This window comes from Trachinotus anak, unplaced genomic scaffold, assembly GCF_046630095.1.
Source record: "Trachinotus anak isolate AG129_WGS33_773 ecotype Australia unplaced genomic scaffold, CSIRO_AGI_Tana_v1 ptg000032l, whole genome shotgun sequence".
Taxonomy (NCBI): Eukaryota; Metazoa; Chordata; class Actinopteri; order Carangiformes; family Carangidae; genus Trachinotus; species Trachinotus anak.
In genome coordinates, this window is record NW_027273883.1 from 19,767,607 (window position 1) to 19,786,657 (window position 19,051).

Genomic DNA, 19,051 nt, shown 5'->3' on the forward strand with positions numbered 1-19,051 from the left:
CAGTTATAGAAAAGGAAACATTAGCGTTGATATTGGCCTTGCAGTACTTCAGCGTGTACATTAACTCCGCGCCTGTGGTGGTCTTTACAGATCACAATCCTTTAACTTTTCTCAGTTCTTTGCAGTGTCCTAATCAGAGGCTGGTTCGTTGGGCTCTGTTCCTCCAGTCTTACAGTCTGGACATCCAACACATCAAGGGGCGGGACAATGTTGTGGCGGATGCGTTGTCCCGGGCTCCTTGTTAGTAAGCTTCTGTGGGAAACTTAAACAGTGAGGTGTTGTGTTTTTTTTTTTGTATTATATATTTTGATACTTAGTTGTTTCATTTGTATTTTTTATAGAAAATAATAGAGATGTGGGTATCTGGGTACGCGTATATGTATATGCAGTATAGATGAGTGGAGACTGTAGACTGGTTGTTTGCCAGGGTTCCCTTTTGGGACCCTGACTTTATGGGGGGGGGGTGTGACAGCCCTAGTGCCTTTGCCCAGTGTACTGTGTGTTGTTTTGTCTTGCAGGTCCTTGGCTGGGCGGGGTTGAGGTCACATCACAGTAACTTCCCACACCTGGCCAGTGTTGGAAGCTACTTGAGCCCTCCCGTTTAGATGCCCAGTGTGGTCTTCTCACCCACCACCGAGCTCGACACGCTCTCCTTTGTTTCGTTGGGTTATTTTGCTTTATACTGACAACATGCACCTCTCATCCCTCATCTTTCATACACCATCACACACCACTGATTCTGATTTCCACACCTCATTGATTCTTGTTATTCCGTTGACTATTTGTTCTTTATTGTAATAAATATGAGTTTATGATTGCCGCACTCCAGTGTTAATCTCCCTATTTTTGTTGCGGTCTCTGAGCTGGACGTAACAATGTATAAAATTCAATGACTTGGAACATTCATTGAGTGCTTCAAGGACAATAAGTCTGATCTTTGTATTTTAGGGTCATGTAGTTCTAAGGCCTTCAAAAGGACCATATCATGGCATACAGTGTCTACAGTCACTTTAAGTGAATAAAAAAACAAAATAGTATTAAAAATCATCTGTTAAAATTATGATTCTCATTCATTCAAAAGAAATTAGCAGTGTTATGCAATGATTTCATGGATGTGACTGATCCCTGTGCTGGAATTCACGGCAAAAAATGTAACATCTGTATACGTACCATCACAAGAGGGCAGTGGGTGGCTCCAGAAGTGGTTTTTCTCACAAATCAGTGGTTCCTCATGACTCAGTCTGTATCCTGGGTCACACTGGAAGGACACTGTGGAGCCAATGGACAGGTCGTGGCCTAGGCGTACACCATTGACTGGAATACCAGGATCCATACAGGAGTACGTATCCAATGTAACCACTAGAAAAAATGAGATCAAGCAGTTATTTCCTGAATGTTTTTGAGAAAACTGTACATCTTGGCCTTGGCAAATGAATTTAACTACTGTTGTGTTTGATCACAAACTTTATGTAGTGTCCAGTTTTTGTGTTAACCTGTGGGTTTATTTTCTGGTTATCATTATCAGTCATTATTATCAGTAAATGATAATGAGGATAACCAAGCCACATTCTTATTATTATATCTTATTACATACCCACATTTTCAATGTGGATATCAAGTGGCAACCCACCGTGACGTTACCCATTGGTTTGTGAACTGCTGTTTTGAAGCCTTGAGTTTGTAATTTGTCCATCGCCATCTTGGTTTTTTGAAACCAGAAGAAACCATATTTGGACAAGAAGGTGGAGCTGAGAAGCAGTGAGGGTTGGGTTGATACCTGCGCCATACTCTATCCTGATAGACAGGCAGGTTGCCGTGTGTGGTACAGTCTGTCAATCACACGCAGTCCCACCCTAACGCATACCCTGCTTTTTGGTCTATTTTCCTCTAAATGGAACCATAATTTAAAAAAATGAAAATCATGATGTATTGAAAAAGACTTGAAACGAGTGATTGAGACTATAAACTCATTAGGAAAACATTTACTGAGGAAATAAATCAAGTGAGAAGTAGGGTCATTTTTCCATAGGCCTCAACACAATCAGACTTCTTTTTGCAACCAGTGGAGTCGTCCCCTGATGGTCATTAGATAGAATGCAGGTTTGAGGCACTTCTGCATTGACCCCACTTTTCAGACCCGGAGTCTACATCCATTTTTATATACAGTCTATGGTATGGATATGTAATAAATTCAACAGTATGTCAGATTCTGTTGAACTCTTTATACAGTAGATGTCTGCTCTTTGTTATGCAAATAAAAAATCAGATAGAATAATCAGACTGTTAAACAACAGAGGTATATATTTAAATCATACAGCATTAATGAAACATGAAATTTTGTTTTTGCAATCAGTAAAATTTATAGGCTACATTCATACAAAGTGTTGACAGGATATTTGATGTTATAACAATCATAAAAACAAAGGCCAGTCTCACATATACATAGAGGGAGCTTTCCAAAGTAGAAAATTTACTTTGACTTTTATTTTGACTTTTAACTTTAATAATGCATGCTTGAGCATGCTTACTCAAAATGGGAAAAATATTTAACACTGCACAGAAAAAGTGACACATATCACACAATAGCAAAGGCTGTTTTATAACACAACACAGTTGAGACTTTGAAGAAAAATGCACTAATGCACTGACTGCTGTGATGTTTGATAGTTTCTCTCTGAATAACCTTGATGGATTTGTCGCTTCCTCCAGTGTTAAAGAAAACATGGTTTCATCTTCATGCTATCCCTTTATTGTTAAACTTAAGCAAGTCACCCACTGAGAGATGGTCAAAAGTAGATGTTCTAGGTGGTGAATAGGAGTAAAGGTCAGTAGTTTCATGGGGAGAGTGGGTATGACCCTGGTGAAACTGCACACATAAACTCCTGTCCTGCATGTGCTGGACATCTGGTTTTCATGAAAATATTTTTGTCTACTGGTTTTGCTCCTGGTTTCATAGTAATACCAGCTCCCTCTCAGCAATCTGAGCTGCAAAGAGATGCCCTTGTTTTTCCCTGTGATTTCGAGGACTGCTGTTTGGATATCGTCCAAGTAGGGTTGCTTTGATGCACTAAAAATATGCAGATTTTAGGAATTGATTGGCAACAGTTGTGTAAGCAGCTATCAGGTCATCAGTGGGTAGGCTGTTCTGAGAGACCATTATCAGAAACTATATTGTTGTATCTTTTATTTGTGCTCTCTAATTTAACTTTGCTGTTCTGAAAACTCAAAATCAAAAACAAATAATTTAGCAATTTAGGGGAATTACCAGGAAGATTTATAAATCAAAGTATATATTGACTGAAATATACTGAAATCGCAATATGGACAAGTGCAATATCCAAATTGCCATAGCAGTAATTTTCTGCTGTAAAATCTGTCACAACATATCATAAATGAAGCATTGTGGTGCTACGGAGATGCCCCATCCATGAAAACATATTCCCCAGATGTGAAGGAGCGTGCTTGTTTGGTAAAAGCCCCAATAAAAGAGGTTGTCTTTTTTCCATGTGGCTTGGCATTGACTGGAAATGATACAGTTAACAGTGTAAAACAGTCATGGCCTGGGTTATACTATATGGTTTATGAACTACAGATTACAGTCATCAACATTAATAATCTGTTTAACAGCCCAGGTTGATTGATCTCCTCTTTTGTAGAAAACTAGGCCTCTGTAGAAAACTTGATATTTTAGTAAATAAAAAACCCATGAATTTTGCCTGAACATGTCAGAGAAGTAGAGCATTCATAGATTACTGCTGGTACTGGTCTCTAGGGTGCAAGAATTTGGTAGAAAAGAATATTTCCCATTCATCCCATTCCCATTCAATCTCTGTAAATCACAAACAAGTGATATACTGTGCAATAATAAAAAATACAAAATACAAGGACCAAGAGTGAATTTACAAGAAGTACACACTGAATGTATTGATCGTATGTATTGATAATATTTTTCAGTATATTTGTAACTGTAGGTTCTAATACTGATTATATGCCGTACAAAGAGAATAATGCAGTGTTTATGTGCCTTAGTTTATTCACAGCATAATTCACTACAACCCTATTTCATAAGACCAATTTTACAAATGAACTAGGCTGGGTTTCCCCAAAGCAGTTCAGCAGTAATATATGTCCTAAATTGCAATGGAAGAAGCTAATATGATCTTACTGTTATTGCTTTTCGATAGCCTCATCAACAAAAGAGAAATGCACTTGGGAGTGAAACATAATAAAGCAACGGCACTTGTGGTCTCCTTTCAGTCAATAACACACGCAACAAACAAACTCTGTCTTATGAATCACATTTGAGTGACAAGGGTAATGGTGGTAGTGCAAACAATCGTGAAAATACATAACACTATGTCCAGAGTATTTCTTCTATTTGATTTTTCAAAGACTACCACTCCATGTATAGTGATGTAGAAAGAAAGAAAAGGCTTACAACACAAACTCAAGTCAGTGTGGGTTGAAACTTTGTTATTATTGGCTAGTGAGCCCAGTCCTAGGACACGAATGCAGCATGCTGTCATGTGCAACCTGAATGACAGGCCCATCTGGATTTGTCCTAGTAAGCCCGATGGCCAGTGCAACCCCGAGTGTAGTTATTCAGAGTGTTCAATTATTAACCTGTGAGAGCTAATAGTGCCCTACCCTTGCCAGATTTTCTTAAGCAGTCTGTGCACTTTAATTCAGCCTTCCTTGCAAGCTTGTATCTTTAAACCTGGGGCTACTGGAGCAGGAAACTGCAAGAATACATGTGGATAATCAAACAGTGAACATGGGAGGTGGGATTTGGGGCAGGTGCCTTCCCCCAAAGATATACTCATCTTGGATCACAACTCCAGACAAATGTGTCAGATCTAGTCTTTTATAGCCCTCACAATTTCAGTGAACCTTCTGCTATTTGTTTACATTTACAACACAAGGTATATTCAATAAGTGGCATACACTGATTAACAGCCAACTTTGTCCTGAGGTTTGGCTTTTATTTTACCACTTCTTACCCTCTCACACAACATGTTTAAAATTTAGTACAGTAATTGTGTGATGAGTTAAGCATTAGTTAATAGATAACATAAGATTCAAAATTGCAGTGTTGAGCTTAGGCTTCCTTAAAAAGAAGCAGTGTTTGAGATCCTATTGTCTCTCTCTTCAACTTCTATCTCTGAACCAAAACTGAAGAAATGAATTCATCCTGAGAATCAAAGCTCATTGAGCCAAGTTGTTGTAATAATACTGGTGCTCTTGTCATGTAATTCACCTGAAACACATCCTCAATACAGCTTGGGGTTGACACATACTGTGGGTTCAGAAATTTCATCAAAGTGTTACGAGAACAGCAGACCAATTTAAATATCTCTTGTCATTAACCACAATGTACTTGGACTTTTGTCTCTTTACTTAGTTTCTGTTCTGAAATTAACAGAATTTTTAAAAATACTATTAAGTAAAGTACTACTAGTACTATTTGGGTACTATGAATATGCATATATTTTTTAAAAAAAAATGTGCTCGTATAAGTCATCCAGTTTATGTTTTACAGTGCCTGCAGACAATAGCAGTGTACACTTACCTTCATAGAAGATCTTGAAGCCACTGTTCGATCGACTGTTATCAGTGGTGAAAAGCAGGTACAGGAAGTTACTGCTACTGAACAGGAACTGAGGGACCTGGGTTCCATTAAATGAGCCAATCAGAGGAGAGAGCAGGTTGGGACCATCATGAACTTCCAGGAAGTCATAGCTGAGTTCAGTTTGAAACCTTAACAGTACAAAAAGAAAAGAGGGATTTACAGAGTAGGCAGTTATTTGTATTCAAAACAATACTTTGACAGATTAGACTATGTGAAGTAATTTGGCCTGCTCTGTCCGCAGAGAAAATAGTCTAATTTTGAGGAGATAAATAAGAAGACATATCTTGCAAAGCAAGTGTTCCAGTTATTGCAATAGTATAAGATCAATGACATTCTTGGAAATCTGATATGGTATGGATCTGTGGTCACCCTTGGATCTGTACATCATTAAACAAGTGAGATCAGCATAGAGTTCCAATATTACTCTTAATATTGTGGAAAAAATACCCTCAGACTTGCTTCCCTATAAACTAAGCATAGGAAAACAGGCTCATTTCATGTAAAGGAGGGGCAACAGATTTTTGGTCATTTCACAAAAATATCACAGAGAAAGTAGCTCTTTGTTTCCTTACAAAGGAATGTCTCAGCACAGAAAATGCAATGATTATTAAAATATGATCATTTTATGTTAAGAAATACAGATCTTAAAGCAAGACTTTTCCTTTTATTATAGCACTCTTGAAGTAAGCAGGAGCCAGTGGGAGAAATAAAGAATTACTCGAGGCTTTCCACATTTTTCGAAACCAGGTCCAGGTTTGCGTTCCAACTCCTCTGACTTTCTGCTTCAAACTCAAGGGCTTTCAAGAGTAAGGGTAACACTTCCGTGTTGGACTTGTACAGTATGCATGTGAATTTGCATGTGTATTCACATGCAGTACAGTATGTGGATATATGTGCATACTGTAAGGGATTGTGTGCTGTCTATGTCTTCATATCTATGTCTTTGCACTCACACAATGTATCTTTGATTCTATGGATGAGTTGTTGCAGCACTGTCACACAAACCTGTCAAAGCTGATCTTGATGGAACGTCCTGGTTCGGCCTCAATGACCCACTCACAACTCAGGGAGTCCTTGTAGTAGCCTGGCCACCCCGGGGAGAGGATGACACCAGATGGCCCTGAGTAGTGGCCCCCACAAGGAGCTGGAAGAGCAGAGAGGTGGAGGAATGTTGGGAAGGATGGGGAGGATAAAGATATCAATTAAAAATATAAATAGATTGAAGAGCGGGGGGGAGGAGGGGTTGGGGGGTGGCAAAGAGAACAATACGAGGAGAGGACAGGAGAGGAGAGGAGAGGAGAGGAGAGGGGAGGAGAGGAGAGGAAAATGGATGGAGAAGAAAGGCTGATGTTTTAAAAAACATTCAGTAATCTTTTTGTAGCAACATGAAAAACACTGGAAAAAAAAATATATATATATATGCATATATATAGGATGAGTCACCAAAGGCCTTGAGTTATACAAACACCTGAAAATAAGATAAATGTATGTTTGGGTGGAAGCTGTTCCACATAACCCACTCACTTTTTTATCAAAATTCCCTTGATTGTTTTTTCTCTTTCCTGACTCCATAGTTGTTAACCTATCTGTCCAATAACCACAAAATTATTAGCTATTCCATTTCAGTACCTTCACATTTGGGAATGAGTCCACTCCACATCACCTTGCCTTCCTCCAGATGGCATGTGATGGTGTCAGCCCCCTGTGTCTTGATGAAGCCCTCCTCACAAACCACAGAGATGGAGCTCCCCAGCTGGAAACTGTCGCCAAAGCGCCTGGCATTCAACGGTATGCCAGGGTCAGGGCACTCATTACGCCCAAAAGCTTGTAATGAGAAGAAAGAGAACAAGATCTAGTGACAAACACTCTTGTGTGAATGAGGAATGGGGTCTGTGAAGAGTAGGGAGATAAGGGAAATGGATGTAGCTGTCCATGGAAGATTTAAAAAACTAACAGAGGTCTGCTCTGCATGCCTGAGGGTGACAATAGCCTCTGTCTTTGGACTTTGTTGTACCACGCCAGGAGAAAAAAGAATTACAATGATACAATGGTGCTGTTTTAGGGTAATGAGGCATAAGAGTTAAGCACTGTCCTAAATGCTGCTTTTTGCAAAGGCACTTAAGGCCACTATAAGGTACATGGCTTTTTTTCTAAAATCTTTAGCAATCGTTCAAAAAAAAGGAAAAAAAAAAAAAAAAACACACACAAAAAAGAAAAGAATATCAATTGTGACTAAGAACATTCACGTTCATAAAAATTGCAGGTGCTGTTTAACTTAATTCCTTTATTAATATAATTACCACAGCTTTGAAAAAAAGTTGTAACATTTTTAAATTGTGCACAAATTTAGACTCATGAACAATCATCACACTAATCCCTATCACTAAAAGGAATATGGTGGATACATGTATCTGCTTAAAAATGCTTTACTATGATATGATTGCTTGAATTAAACTGATCAAATAGTCACTTACTGCTATAGGTGATATTGAACCCCCGCCCAGACATCGAGTGATCAGCCTGAAACTCCAGCTGCAGTACATTGCTGTTGGACGTCAGGTGGGAGGGAACTTCAGCCCCTGAGAAGCGTCCTAGTATTGTGGCTCCTGACTGGTCCCCATCTTTGATAGTGAGGAAGTCATACGGAGGCTCCAGGTCAAAGTCATTGAAGGCCAGGTGGATTCTGGAGCCTGGCTCAGAGATAATCAGCCACACGCAGTTGAGGTTGTTCCCGTAGCCTTCTGGGTAGTCAGGAGACAATACCGTCCCCATGGGAGCAGTGAAGTTGGAGAAACAGGGGACTGTGTGATGGAGGGTGCAAAATAAATTAGTAATGATTTAAAAACATAAATATCCCAGATGAGGCAATTAGCTTTACACCAACTTTGACAATCACATGATAGTCCACACTGTGGATTGTGCCATTGCAGGATCAGGCTCAAAGATTAGTATAGAACAATGTCAGTATTGTAAAACTAGCTCAGCAATGAGGAGACAGCACTGCTCCCATGGGTGCTGAGTAGTTGGAGAAACATGAAACATTTTACGGGGGTAGAGCATAGGAGTTAGTGTACAAAAACTCAGACATAGAGCAATATAGGTGCCAGGGATACTGCACACTGTCCCAATGGATACAGTTAACTTGAAGACTAGATTTTTGTTATGGATATGGGTTAGGTACAGTGAGACTCACAGGAGAGGTGTAGGTTGTCTTGAGAAAGGACAATGTGCAGTATAATGTAGGGTTCCCTTCTCCAGAGTATTTGTATATCACAGCAGTGTGTACCCTACCTTTTTCTTTTTCAAATCAACCCCAAATAACAAGGCAAGCATATGCTATCAATTTCCCAGTTTACATTATGTATATTGCTGTTTACACACAATGCACTGCATGGTCATTTAACAACACTGTAATTAATCCTCCAGTAGTTTATTGTCATTGTGAACTTTCCAAATGCATAAGTAATTGCTTCATTAGCTGTCATGAAAAAAGCCTGTATTGGACTCACATATGCAGATGGGGATATTAGCCGACCACTGATTGTTGTTCTGGCAGGTTATCATCCTCTCCCCAATGAGCTCGAATCCAAACTGGCATTCAAAGCGTAGAACATCTCCATTTAAAAAGCCACTACCCTCTTGGTAGCCATACAGAGGTGTACCAGGGTCACCACAACTCTCTTTGTCAATTTCTGTGGGTGAGGGGAGAAGAGGAGGAGGAAGGGATGGAAATGGGAGGGGGGGAAAGGGAAAAGTAGAGGATTAAGTCAAGCCTAGTACTTTGAGGTACTTTTTTTCTTTAATATTATCTATAAAGGTCCAGGTGAAGAGTCTGTGAGCCTGGTTAAGGAAGTTTTTTTGCCAGAAGGAGAGAGAGAAGAGGGTGAGAGACAGGCAAACAGATAGGAGGATAGAAATGCAGACAGGAAAATAGACTGGCTGACCGCAACAGTAACAGACACAGACATGAATACAGACAGTAAGAGATGATATCAGCACTAAGGTCTGTGTACCTTTATAGTTGATCTTAAAGCCTATTGAGCCCACACTCTCATCAGACTGGAGATGAAGCCACATCTGATGGGACATGCTGACAATCAGGTCTGGGACAAAGCTCCCAGTCAGCCTGCAGACAGTGGAACAAAAGTGTCACTGAGGTATGAAAGTACACTCACACAATGTTCTGTAGAAAACTTTCTATTCTTATAAAATAAAGTGAACAAAATTGCTGCATACTTTAAACAATGTCGCATGAACATTACCATAGAGCATCACAAAGTACGTATGTACAAAGTAATTTAAAAGGTGCAGTTTTTCAATTAAATCAGGGTTCCTTGCATAATATTGCTTCACAAGAGTAGGTTAAAAGGTGCATCTACTCAGTTATGCAACATTTGACTGCAATATTATGGCACAATAATATATTCAATTAAATATTTAATACTTACACTTGTATTATTGTCTTAGAGTCACCTACTTCCCCTCCATCTCCAATGGTTAGTGAGTCATAACCAATTTCAAGGTCGAACTCTTCAAAGTTGATTTGAATGACCTGTTGTGAAATACAAAAAAAGTTGCCTTTACAATCTGTCCTTTACTAAATGCAGCAAGACAATCATTGGAAGCATAGCAACATCTGGGAACATTCCTGTCTGCAATTACATATTAACATACATACATACATAGAGATAGTTTGTGTGGAGATATGTTAAACAACATGTTTGTCGACAAAGCTTTATAGATTCTTATTCATACAAACAAAATTATGATTCCGAAAAGCCCCACCATTTGCTCCTGCAGGCCATTCTGTTTTCACCCTACTGTACTAAAGTGGTTCAAACTGACAGCTCTACCAGTCATCACTGCTGTTGCTACCCTACTCATGGTATTCATATATCTAAACTAAACCCTCCCAATCAGATGAGCAGTAATTTCAAATGACTCTCAAGTTTTATTTATAAGAAATTCATAGCATAGCTGCTATGCCCCAAGAGAAAATGTTTCTGGAGACAGATAAACTGTAAAAGGCGAGCCACTGTAGAGAGAGTAATGTCATATACATTTTTGCAAGCAGACAGCAACATGTTTGATGAAACAATGCTGTTAAAACCTAAGTCTATTCCAATTTCATACCTCAGATAGCTGCATAATGTAGCCTTTATTCTGATACTTTTATGAATTATACAGAAACTACCCTTAAAACTCAAATCAACGATAGCACCAAAAGAAAATGAAAGGCAAACATAAAACTCAACTCACATCAAATTTTTGACTGTAAAATAGGGCTTAGACAAATACTTAATGTCCACGCTGTACATCCCCACAAACCCACAAAGGACAACACAGACATCCTTCAAAACAATATAGAAACTGACAGAGGCATCTGTTCTCTTTACTTTAGAGCACAAATCAAATACTGAGAACCAATCACAGCAAAGCTATTTTAAGAATCCGAAGTCATTATTAATTGCCTGTCCACATTTCCTGTTACGATATCTTTGTAGGCTGTCAAAGGTATATCTTTTTTTTCCCTTAACAAATGTACATAACATCACAGATGACATATTCACTAATCAAACTGGCAACATCTGCTTACACTAATAATCATCATAGAAAATTGTGTCTACTGCAAACACATTATGCAATAAAGCCACATCATCTCGACCTACACTTTGCCTGCATGGATTAGTGATGAAAGCAAGGATGTGGCATCAGGCATCAGTGTCATATCTATTGATGACAAACATATGATGGCTGCTTGCTCATCCTCTGCATGTCCTTTTCTGGCTGTGGGGAGGACAATAGCAGCACAATATCCATGTGTAACAGCCTCATTACAATGCACACATAGCATAATTACCATAATAACACTAATGGACCAAGTTGCAGTGCCAAGTCAAAGGCTTGTTTGCCTTGGAGAGGGCACGGTGGCACAAAGCTATGGCACTTGCCAATCCTGGTAAGTTCAAAATGAGTGTTACTTGGTTGGTTATTGTTTATTAGCAGGATAGCACTGAGCTGACACCCCTATGTATATGAGTCACAGAAGAGCAGTAATGACCATTAGGAAAACAGCTTTGACCTCTTCACTTTGGGGAAAAGCTGGTCTCATTCAATCATTATTTTTACTCCATTTCTGTTACCCCAGATGAATGAAGCAAATTGCTCAACTGCCAACAGTCACGGTCAAACTGGCAGTCCAATGAGAACTGAAATGCAATCCACTGCAGCTACGTATATGGATAGTAACAATGAGCTTACGTCAAAATACCTGCATTTTCTATGTAACCTTTTCCCACCTTGGGCTGCCCTTGGAAAATAAATGCATTCATAAATACATTTCCAGGAAGGAAATGTCTGGACAAATGCTCTACACTGCAGTGAAGGAGAATTTACTAAATTAAAAAGGTGAGGGTTCACTTGTTGCGGGAACGGGAAAAAACTGCCCATTTATGTTTATTACATAACTAATGAGGAGCACATGGTTAGAAAAAACACAAGCGGGGCATTGCACCATATTACTTACACTCTTCTTTAAGTCCTTTCTGGGATTTCCTCAATAAATTAATCCAGAAAATGAAACCCATTTATCATCTTTATGAAAAACATATTTAGAGTGCAATGAGACAACTCTCAGGTAAATCAAGTATTTATTGTCTAATGGGATTACAGGTAACAATGGCAAACACTTTACATCAGAGCATTATTTTCACCACCTTTAAAAGTAACCACCTCCGTTATCATACCTCTAGTCTATATCTACAATAGGTGGCCTTTTAATCTTGGTAACAACAACTCTATTTTTGCTGTAAAGCAGATATGAATAGGTGTGACATACAACTCATGGTAACTATGCACTATATGGATTGTATCCTCATTATATTGTTCAATTTAGACATCTGACAAGGAGAAAATTGACCTAGGATGCAAACACCTGTCAGTGGTGGTTGCCCAAGTTAATACTCCACAACTAGAAAAACAGAAGAGCCAAGACTCTGTTATAATACCTTGTTTGGATCGCTGGCCGTAATGATCCACACACACTGGGAGTTACTCTCATACTGAATAGGGAAGTTAGGGGACGTAAAGGTCCCTGATGGTCCTTGTAGATTCGACCCACATGTTTTCACTGCAACAATATAAAGATAAACTTGAGAACACAGACATACATAAGACAGATTCAAAATAGCCTTTAACATTTAAATATACACACACACACACACACATACATAAATATATTAATATGTAGTGTACATAGTATAATCTACAAACCTAGAAGTCAGTCCTAGAAATGTTAAAGTCACCATAAATATTGATGAAAAGGGTGCTTGGAAGGCACAGTAATCATTCCTGTATTATAACATGACAGAAAGGTAATATGTTGTTTGCACAAGTAGAGAGAAGGTCTATTAGCTGCATTTCCATTAATCAAATTCTAAAAGGTGCTCCAGGTATTATGAAACATAGAAAAACAGGCAGAGCATTTTGGAATTAAAAAGGTGAGTGCTGCAGCAAAGGCTTTCATACATAATTAACAGAAATGAACTTTCCTCTATCTGCATAGAGCCTATATCCAGAGGCACTGCCTTAATCAAACTGTTTTATTAGCTCTTCAAGCCTTACTCACCCTTGCAGACAGGTCTGTGGTCGCTCCAAGCAGCGAAGACTTCGGCTACGCGCTGGCAGGTAATCGTTTTGGAACCCTGCAGCACATGATCTTCATCACAGGTAAATTGAGCAGTTGCTCCGATGCTGAGAAGATAATAAACACCATTAACGCCTGAAAAAAGCAATCAATTCCTCCAAAAGTGACTCGTGATGAAATATCAAATTCATCATTCATTTTACGTCATTCATTATAGGGTTACAGTATGCTGTGCATCAATATATCAAATTCAATGGAGTCAGAGTGGAGTCATCTTACGCTCAGAGGGTAGATATTTACATGCATAAAGAAACATACACTCAGTTGTGCAGGGACCTAAAAGTGGACTTACCTGTGCCAGGTAACTTAGTATCAGCGTGCAACAGTCTCAGTTTTAGAACTAGAGAAGGTTTCTAAAGCTGCATGAGTACACTTCTGTACAATGCACCACACAAACAAAAACATATTCAAAGTCTGCTAATTGTCAAAGTAAAATTTCTGAAGTGATATGGCATGTGTACTGTAAATATTAAGCATATCATTTAGAGATGGACTACACTGCACAGTATTAATAAGAAGATTCTCCATAGCTGTTGTAAATAGATCAAGTACCTGATATAAGATAGTAATGTAACAGAGTTAATGAATGTCATAACATGGAATTGGTTGGGGAGAAAGTTTTCCTACTCTTTAACTCTCCTCTAGCTCCTTCACTTGAACTGCAGAAGCGACAACTCACCTGAAGTCAGAGCCAATCCGTTTGCCATTCTCCGGCTCCCCTGGGTCAGGGCAGTAATTAGACACCTGTTTGATTCCTCCTTCATTCACTGAGTGAAAAGAGAAGGAACCAAGAATGCTATGAGAGAGACACTCTAATTTTCAAAGCTTTGTACTTTCAAAAAACACCCACTGCACTGAAAAGCACTTGAATAGGAGATAAATCTGCCTGTTTGAATGCTCAATAGGTATGTTTGGTTACAAAATTCTGTTCCAGGAATCAGGGATGTAGTTAAACAAATCAACCTCATCTCTCAATGTCAGAGACTTTCAACTGCCAGTTATTTGACAGCGCTGTTGTGAATACACATTCATGTTTTGTGATATCAGAGTGAGTGCCAAGGGTAAATGCATCTCTCTTACCTGAGCTAAACAAAATAAAGGGAAATGTATCTGGGCTCAGCAGGGACTAAGAGGATTAATTAACTTTCAACTATCATTTGCAGGGGCTACAATAATCACTCAGTGAGTCTCTCCATATGTAATAATAGTTTAAATGCACTAGACAAAGCCTTGTAGATATGGTTTCACAGCCTTTACTGCTGTAGGAACATAGAGAGGTGGCTTGAAAGTAACAAAATGTTGTCTGTGTTCTGGTTTCTAACAGTCACATCTCCCCCTCACGTTCTTATCTGTAAATCAAAGACTGCATGCACTGGAAATGAAATTCATGAAATATGTAGTATCATAATTATCCTTAAGGTTTGCTGTAATATTTCGAATAAGACATCAACCCCTCCCTCCCCCAAACACACACACACACACACACACACAAAGACACTTCATTTTAATGCAAGCAGTTCTACCAGCATGTGTTTTCATCTTTGACTTCTTTCAGGAAGTTCATTAGCTTTGAAGTTAATTGTTGCGGGTTATAACACAGTTATGGGTTCAATTATATACAATAAATTCACAAGGCATATAGAGCGTTTCTTCACAGTCTTTAAATGATATACAGTATTGTCTTGTGGAAAAGATTACAGCCCTTTGCATTATTCATGTCTCCATGTAATGATTCTGTGACACATAAAGTAATAAAGATTACAACCTGTTATCATGGACGTGTTTAGAACACTGTGGAGTTAAAGGGAATTGTGCTCCAGATTTATGTTAATGACAAAGCTCCGAAAGCAATTACAATGCATTCACTTTGGTCTGAGTGTACACAAATCATCTGTGCGAGGTGGTCACTCAACCTTGACTACTGCTGTGTGTGTAGATCATGCAGTTCATGAACACAAGTTAATCTGATGTACCACTTAATGATACAGAGGGAGTTTGGGACATCTGAAATTGGTCAAATTTAACATTTTGCTGCAATACAAATTACTAGGCCTGATCTAGCTGAGTTCATTTCTGTCAGAACAGGAAGTCCAGAACAGCAGGGGGAAATAGGGCATCAGAAAGAAAAAGAGACTGCACTTCTGCAAAATCTAGTACTGTAGCTTAATTCCTTCACCAAATTATGCAGCAAAAAAAGAGACAAGAAAAAAATAAAGACCCCAAACGCAAGCCCTACATAAACAAAAAAATCAAAACAATGAAAAGAGTTGCATAAGAAAAATAAAAGACTTACTCAAAGACAGTTTGTTAGTGTTGTCCTTTCCTGGTAATAATTTTACCCCTCTGGATTTAAGCTCTCCAGAGCTTTTCACTGGTCGAGAGCAATAGAAAGAGTTCATTAGATAAAAGAAGTTACAGTATTAGATGTGAGAAGATACAGTACAAGTGTTTCTTTCTCTGGATAATACGTGTTCCTATGAAGAACATCAACATGAAATTGCTACTGTTGTGCATCCTTTTTCAAAAGAAATGAGTTCAACGGCTCTGATGCATTCCTAAGGGTTGCCTTGGCAGTTCTATAAAACCTAAATGAGTTTTTTTACCTGTTCACATAACTCAGAGATATTAAACAGTGGATAAAAAATGATTGGTCAGAGCAGATGTAATGGTTATAGCTTCTAGGGGGAAATACCACGCAGAATCAAAGAGCAGCCCAAGGACTACAATTCTACATATCTTGAGACACTCTAATTAAACACAGCAGGGGCCAGATTGCACACAAAAGTCAGGTGATGCAAGCAGCTGTCATGATTTTGAAGTATCAACAGAGTAGCCAAAAGCAATGAATGGTGTAACAAGCAAAACAAGGCTATTTTAATTAAAAGACACTACCTCTCTCTTAACTACACTATAGGTCAATTGATTAATTCAAGGTGTTATACACCCTTAGGATGCAAATCTATGATCAGATTAGGTTATATGCTCAAAAGCATACTCCATAATAAACTCCCTCAGTACTCATCTTTGCTTTAAAGGTATCTGCCCTTTACATTAAAAATAATAAACCCATGTAAAAGCTCAACCACTGCACGACAATGTACTGCAATAGTTGAGAAATGTGATTTTTCATACTATTGATTTTACGTCCTCATTTACAGTGAGTTGCCACACAAGCACGTTTCTGAAAGTTTTTATAGAGCTGTTTACAGTGAAGTTGCAGTTTGCATATCTGGCTTGGGGCCAGGCTTTAAGATTTTGTGGTATAGTATATGCAGCACATACACTGACTTTAAAGTCATGCCAGAGAACAATGTTAGGGTAATGGATTATTGAGCTGCCAGAGCTGAGTTTTTGTAAGAGGGAAAGTATATACAGTATTTATCTCTCAAATATTTGATTAACAAACCCTTTGAAGTCAATGGTTTGAAGCAGAAAAAGCCCCCATGCCCTCTACAGAGGGGGTATTAATCAAACTGTTTAATATTCAGTTAAGAAAGATCAAAAACATGTTTTGCAATTACAGTGTGTTTTTCCTACGATGATCCCTTTTCGTTCAAGAAAGGGGCCCTCTATTACGATGTGCAAATGAAGTAATCATGTCTTACCTTGATACTGAGCCCTGAAGCCTTTATGGCGGTGGTTGCTCTCTGTCACAAAATGCAGCCGTAGCCAGTTTTTGTTGCTGATGATGGGTGCTGGAATATTCATTCCAGTTAGCCTGAGTGTAAAGAGTCACAAAGAAAAGAAAACACATGTCATCTGTTTTAACTTTATTTCAACTACATGGCTTTTTGGCCATTATGTTGCCTTATTTACTAAAAAAAGAAAATAAAGGTAAAATAAATAATAAGTAAAATGAGTAAAATGAAGACACCTGGAAATGAAAACCTTGCAGATAAATATTTTTTTTAAAAACACCTTGTTTGGGTTTGTTTGTATATATACAAATGTTTATGTGGGAAATGGGAAATATGTATGTTTTACATGTGCAGACATGTATCATCATTTGTGAGGCTGTCTCTGTCAAGTCTGTATGTGTTCTGACCACATTTGTTTTACTGTTTGCAGCAGTGTTTAAGATCATAAGTTTTATTCAGCATGTAGCCATAGCATCAGGGACGCTCATAATTGTGGAGATTTAAAGCTGCCAGGGGCCGTGTTATGTGTCTTGGCTAACCAGCTCTGGCTTTTTTCTATTGCCTTGCAATCCCTGCACCGTGCCCTGTCATACCACAGTCAATAGCGCACAATGCCATTCTAGCTATTAAACAAAGGCTTGGGACAGGCTGAAAAGAAGCATAGTGCAGTTGAGCCTTGTGTTCCGAAATTAGCTCAAAAAAAAAAAAAAATCGTGTTAACTTTTTATTATTTTTGTGGGTATGTGTGTGTGCTCAAATGTGTGCATGTCTTTGTTACTGTGTGTGTACCTAAGGGGCACAGAGACAAAAGCAAAATGAAAGAAAGAAAAGTGGCAATGAGAGACAGGAGGAGAGTGATAGAGAGAAACAAACACCAGTGACAATAGGGTGACTTCTTCCCCTGGTGGCCATCGCAGATATAAGAAATACACTAGTGAGTCAACTGGACTTAGATCACTTATTTTGATTACATATTACCTTTATTACCCAAGAGAATAAATGACCTGTATCAGGCAGATTAAAGGCAGTTGAATGTTTTACTTTTAACTGATTAGCAAACGAGATGATTTTTAAATACTGACATTTTTATTTTAAAAATGATCTATCACAAGGGGAGACGATGGCCGCTCCTAGAGGGAGTTAAAAGGTAATTGATTTTCATACAAAAGTTGACCTTTTCTCTCATTGCATCACCGATAAAATGCTAATTACACCAATATAAGAACAGAATGAAAAAGAGCAGTCTTCAAGTAGCTGAACTATTTACAGGAAACTGCCCACATGTCTCCTGCAGTGGAAGCTGCAAATTATCACAAGATTTCTGCTGGAAGTCTAAAAGAAAATGGATAGAGACAATAAAGCTGTACCCATCAGGACGGTGCTTGGATGCTCAAGGCAACACAGGAGTGATGTTACAAATTTAAGACCAGCGGAGGTAGATATACTGTGGTCAGAACAGCAAAGCATGGTAGAGCAAGTGAAACATGATGTGCCATCAACAGTAAATAAAGCCTTAATGACAGTTTACAGAGGACTTACTCCAATGGTTATATTTGTATCAATCTGCAGAAAACCATTCTATTAATTTATACAATACCAGTATACATGCAAAAATCTTCCAGGTACATGCAAGTTCAAAGTGAAGACATATAAAATGTAGTGTGACATAGTTTCTGGGATGCCTAGCTTGCACAGTGGAAATACTCTCCCTCATCACTCCCTCAAGCTACTGTACTCCCAATAAGAGCAGATGCCCAAATGAACATAAATGTGCTCATACGCTGGAAGCCAGCAGAGAAGGAAGACTTGCTGCATTAGATGTGACCTGAGAAACTGATGACTTACATGCAAAAATATTCCCATGATTTCTTAGGTAAAGACATTAAATGTTGTATGTAACTGTGCACTACAGTGACAAGGCAGCATGTCAGGGAAAATCTTCTATGACTGAAAATAGAATATAGTATTTATTTCATACTAATTTGCTTCTGAAGTTGTCCTTGTATGTCCAGTTTGTGATTTTTACCTGGAACTAAACAGCCAATTCACAAAATATTTATGCACATCACTGGTACTCAA

At 38.5% G+C, this 19,051-nt stretch overlaps 1 protein-coding gene across 9 annotated transcripts in view; it reads right to left on the reverse strand.

Moving 5' to 3' along the window:
- The window catches only part of LOC139612730 (CUB and sushi domain-containing protein 3-like), a 223,133-nt gene that overhangs the window by 143,993 nt on the left and 60,089 nt on the right, over window positions 1-19,051 (reverse strand). For 7 of the 9 annotated variants that reach the window (XM_071468631.1, XM_071468637.1, XM_071468634.1 and 4 more), the window contains exons 6-18: window positions 16,940-17,052; window positions 15,628-15,705; window positions 14,014-14,101; window positions 13,257-13,381; window positions 12,637-12,758; window positions 10,078-10,181; window positions 9,643-9,755; window positions 9,139-9,321; window positions 8,104-8,430; window positions 7,259-7,453; window positions 6,635-6,773; window positions 5,570-5,757; window positions 1,171-1,359 (exon numbers count right to left, since the gene is read on the reverse strand). In XM_071468631.1, coding sequence (XP_071324732.1) covers window positions 1,171-1,359; window positions 5,570-5,757; window positions 6,635-6,773; window positions 7,259-7,453; window positions 8,104-8,430; window positions 9,139-9,321; window positions 9,643-9,755; window positions 10,078-10,181; window positions 12,637-12,758; window positions 13,257-13,381; window positions 14,014-14,101; window positions 15,628-15,705; window positions 16,940-17,052 — 1,964 coding nt within the window. The remainder of the gene's footprint in view (window positions 1-1,170; window positions 1,360-5,569; window positions 5,758-6,634; window positions 6,774-7,258; window positions 7,454-8,103; window positions 8,431-9,138; window positions 9,322-9,642; window positions 9,756-10,077; window positions 10,182-12,636; window positions 12,759-13,256; window positions 13,382-14,013; window positions 14,102-15,627; window positions 15,706-16,939; window positions 17,053-19,051) is intronic. The other 2 variants (XM_071468639.1, XM_071468635.1) reach the window with 1 other exon arrangement.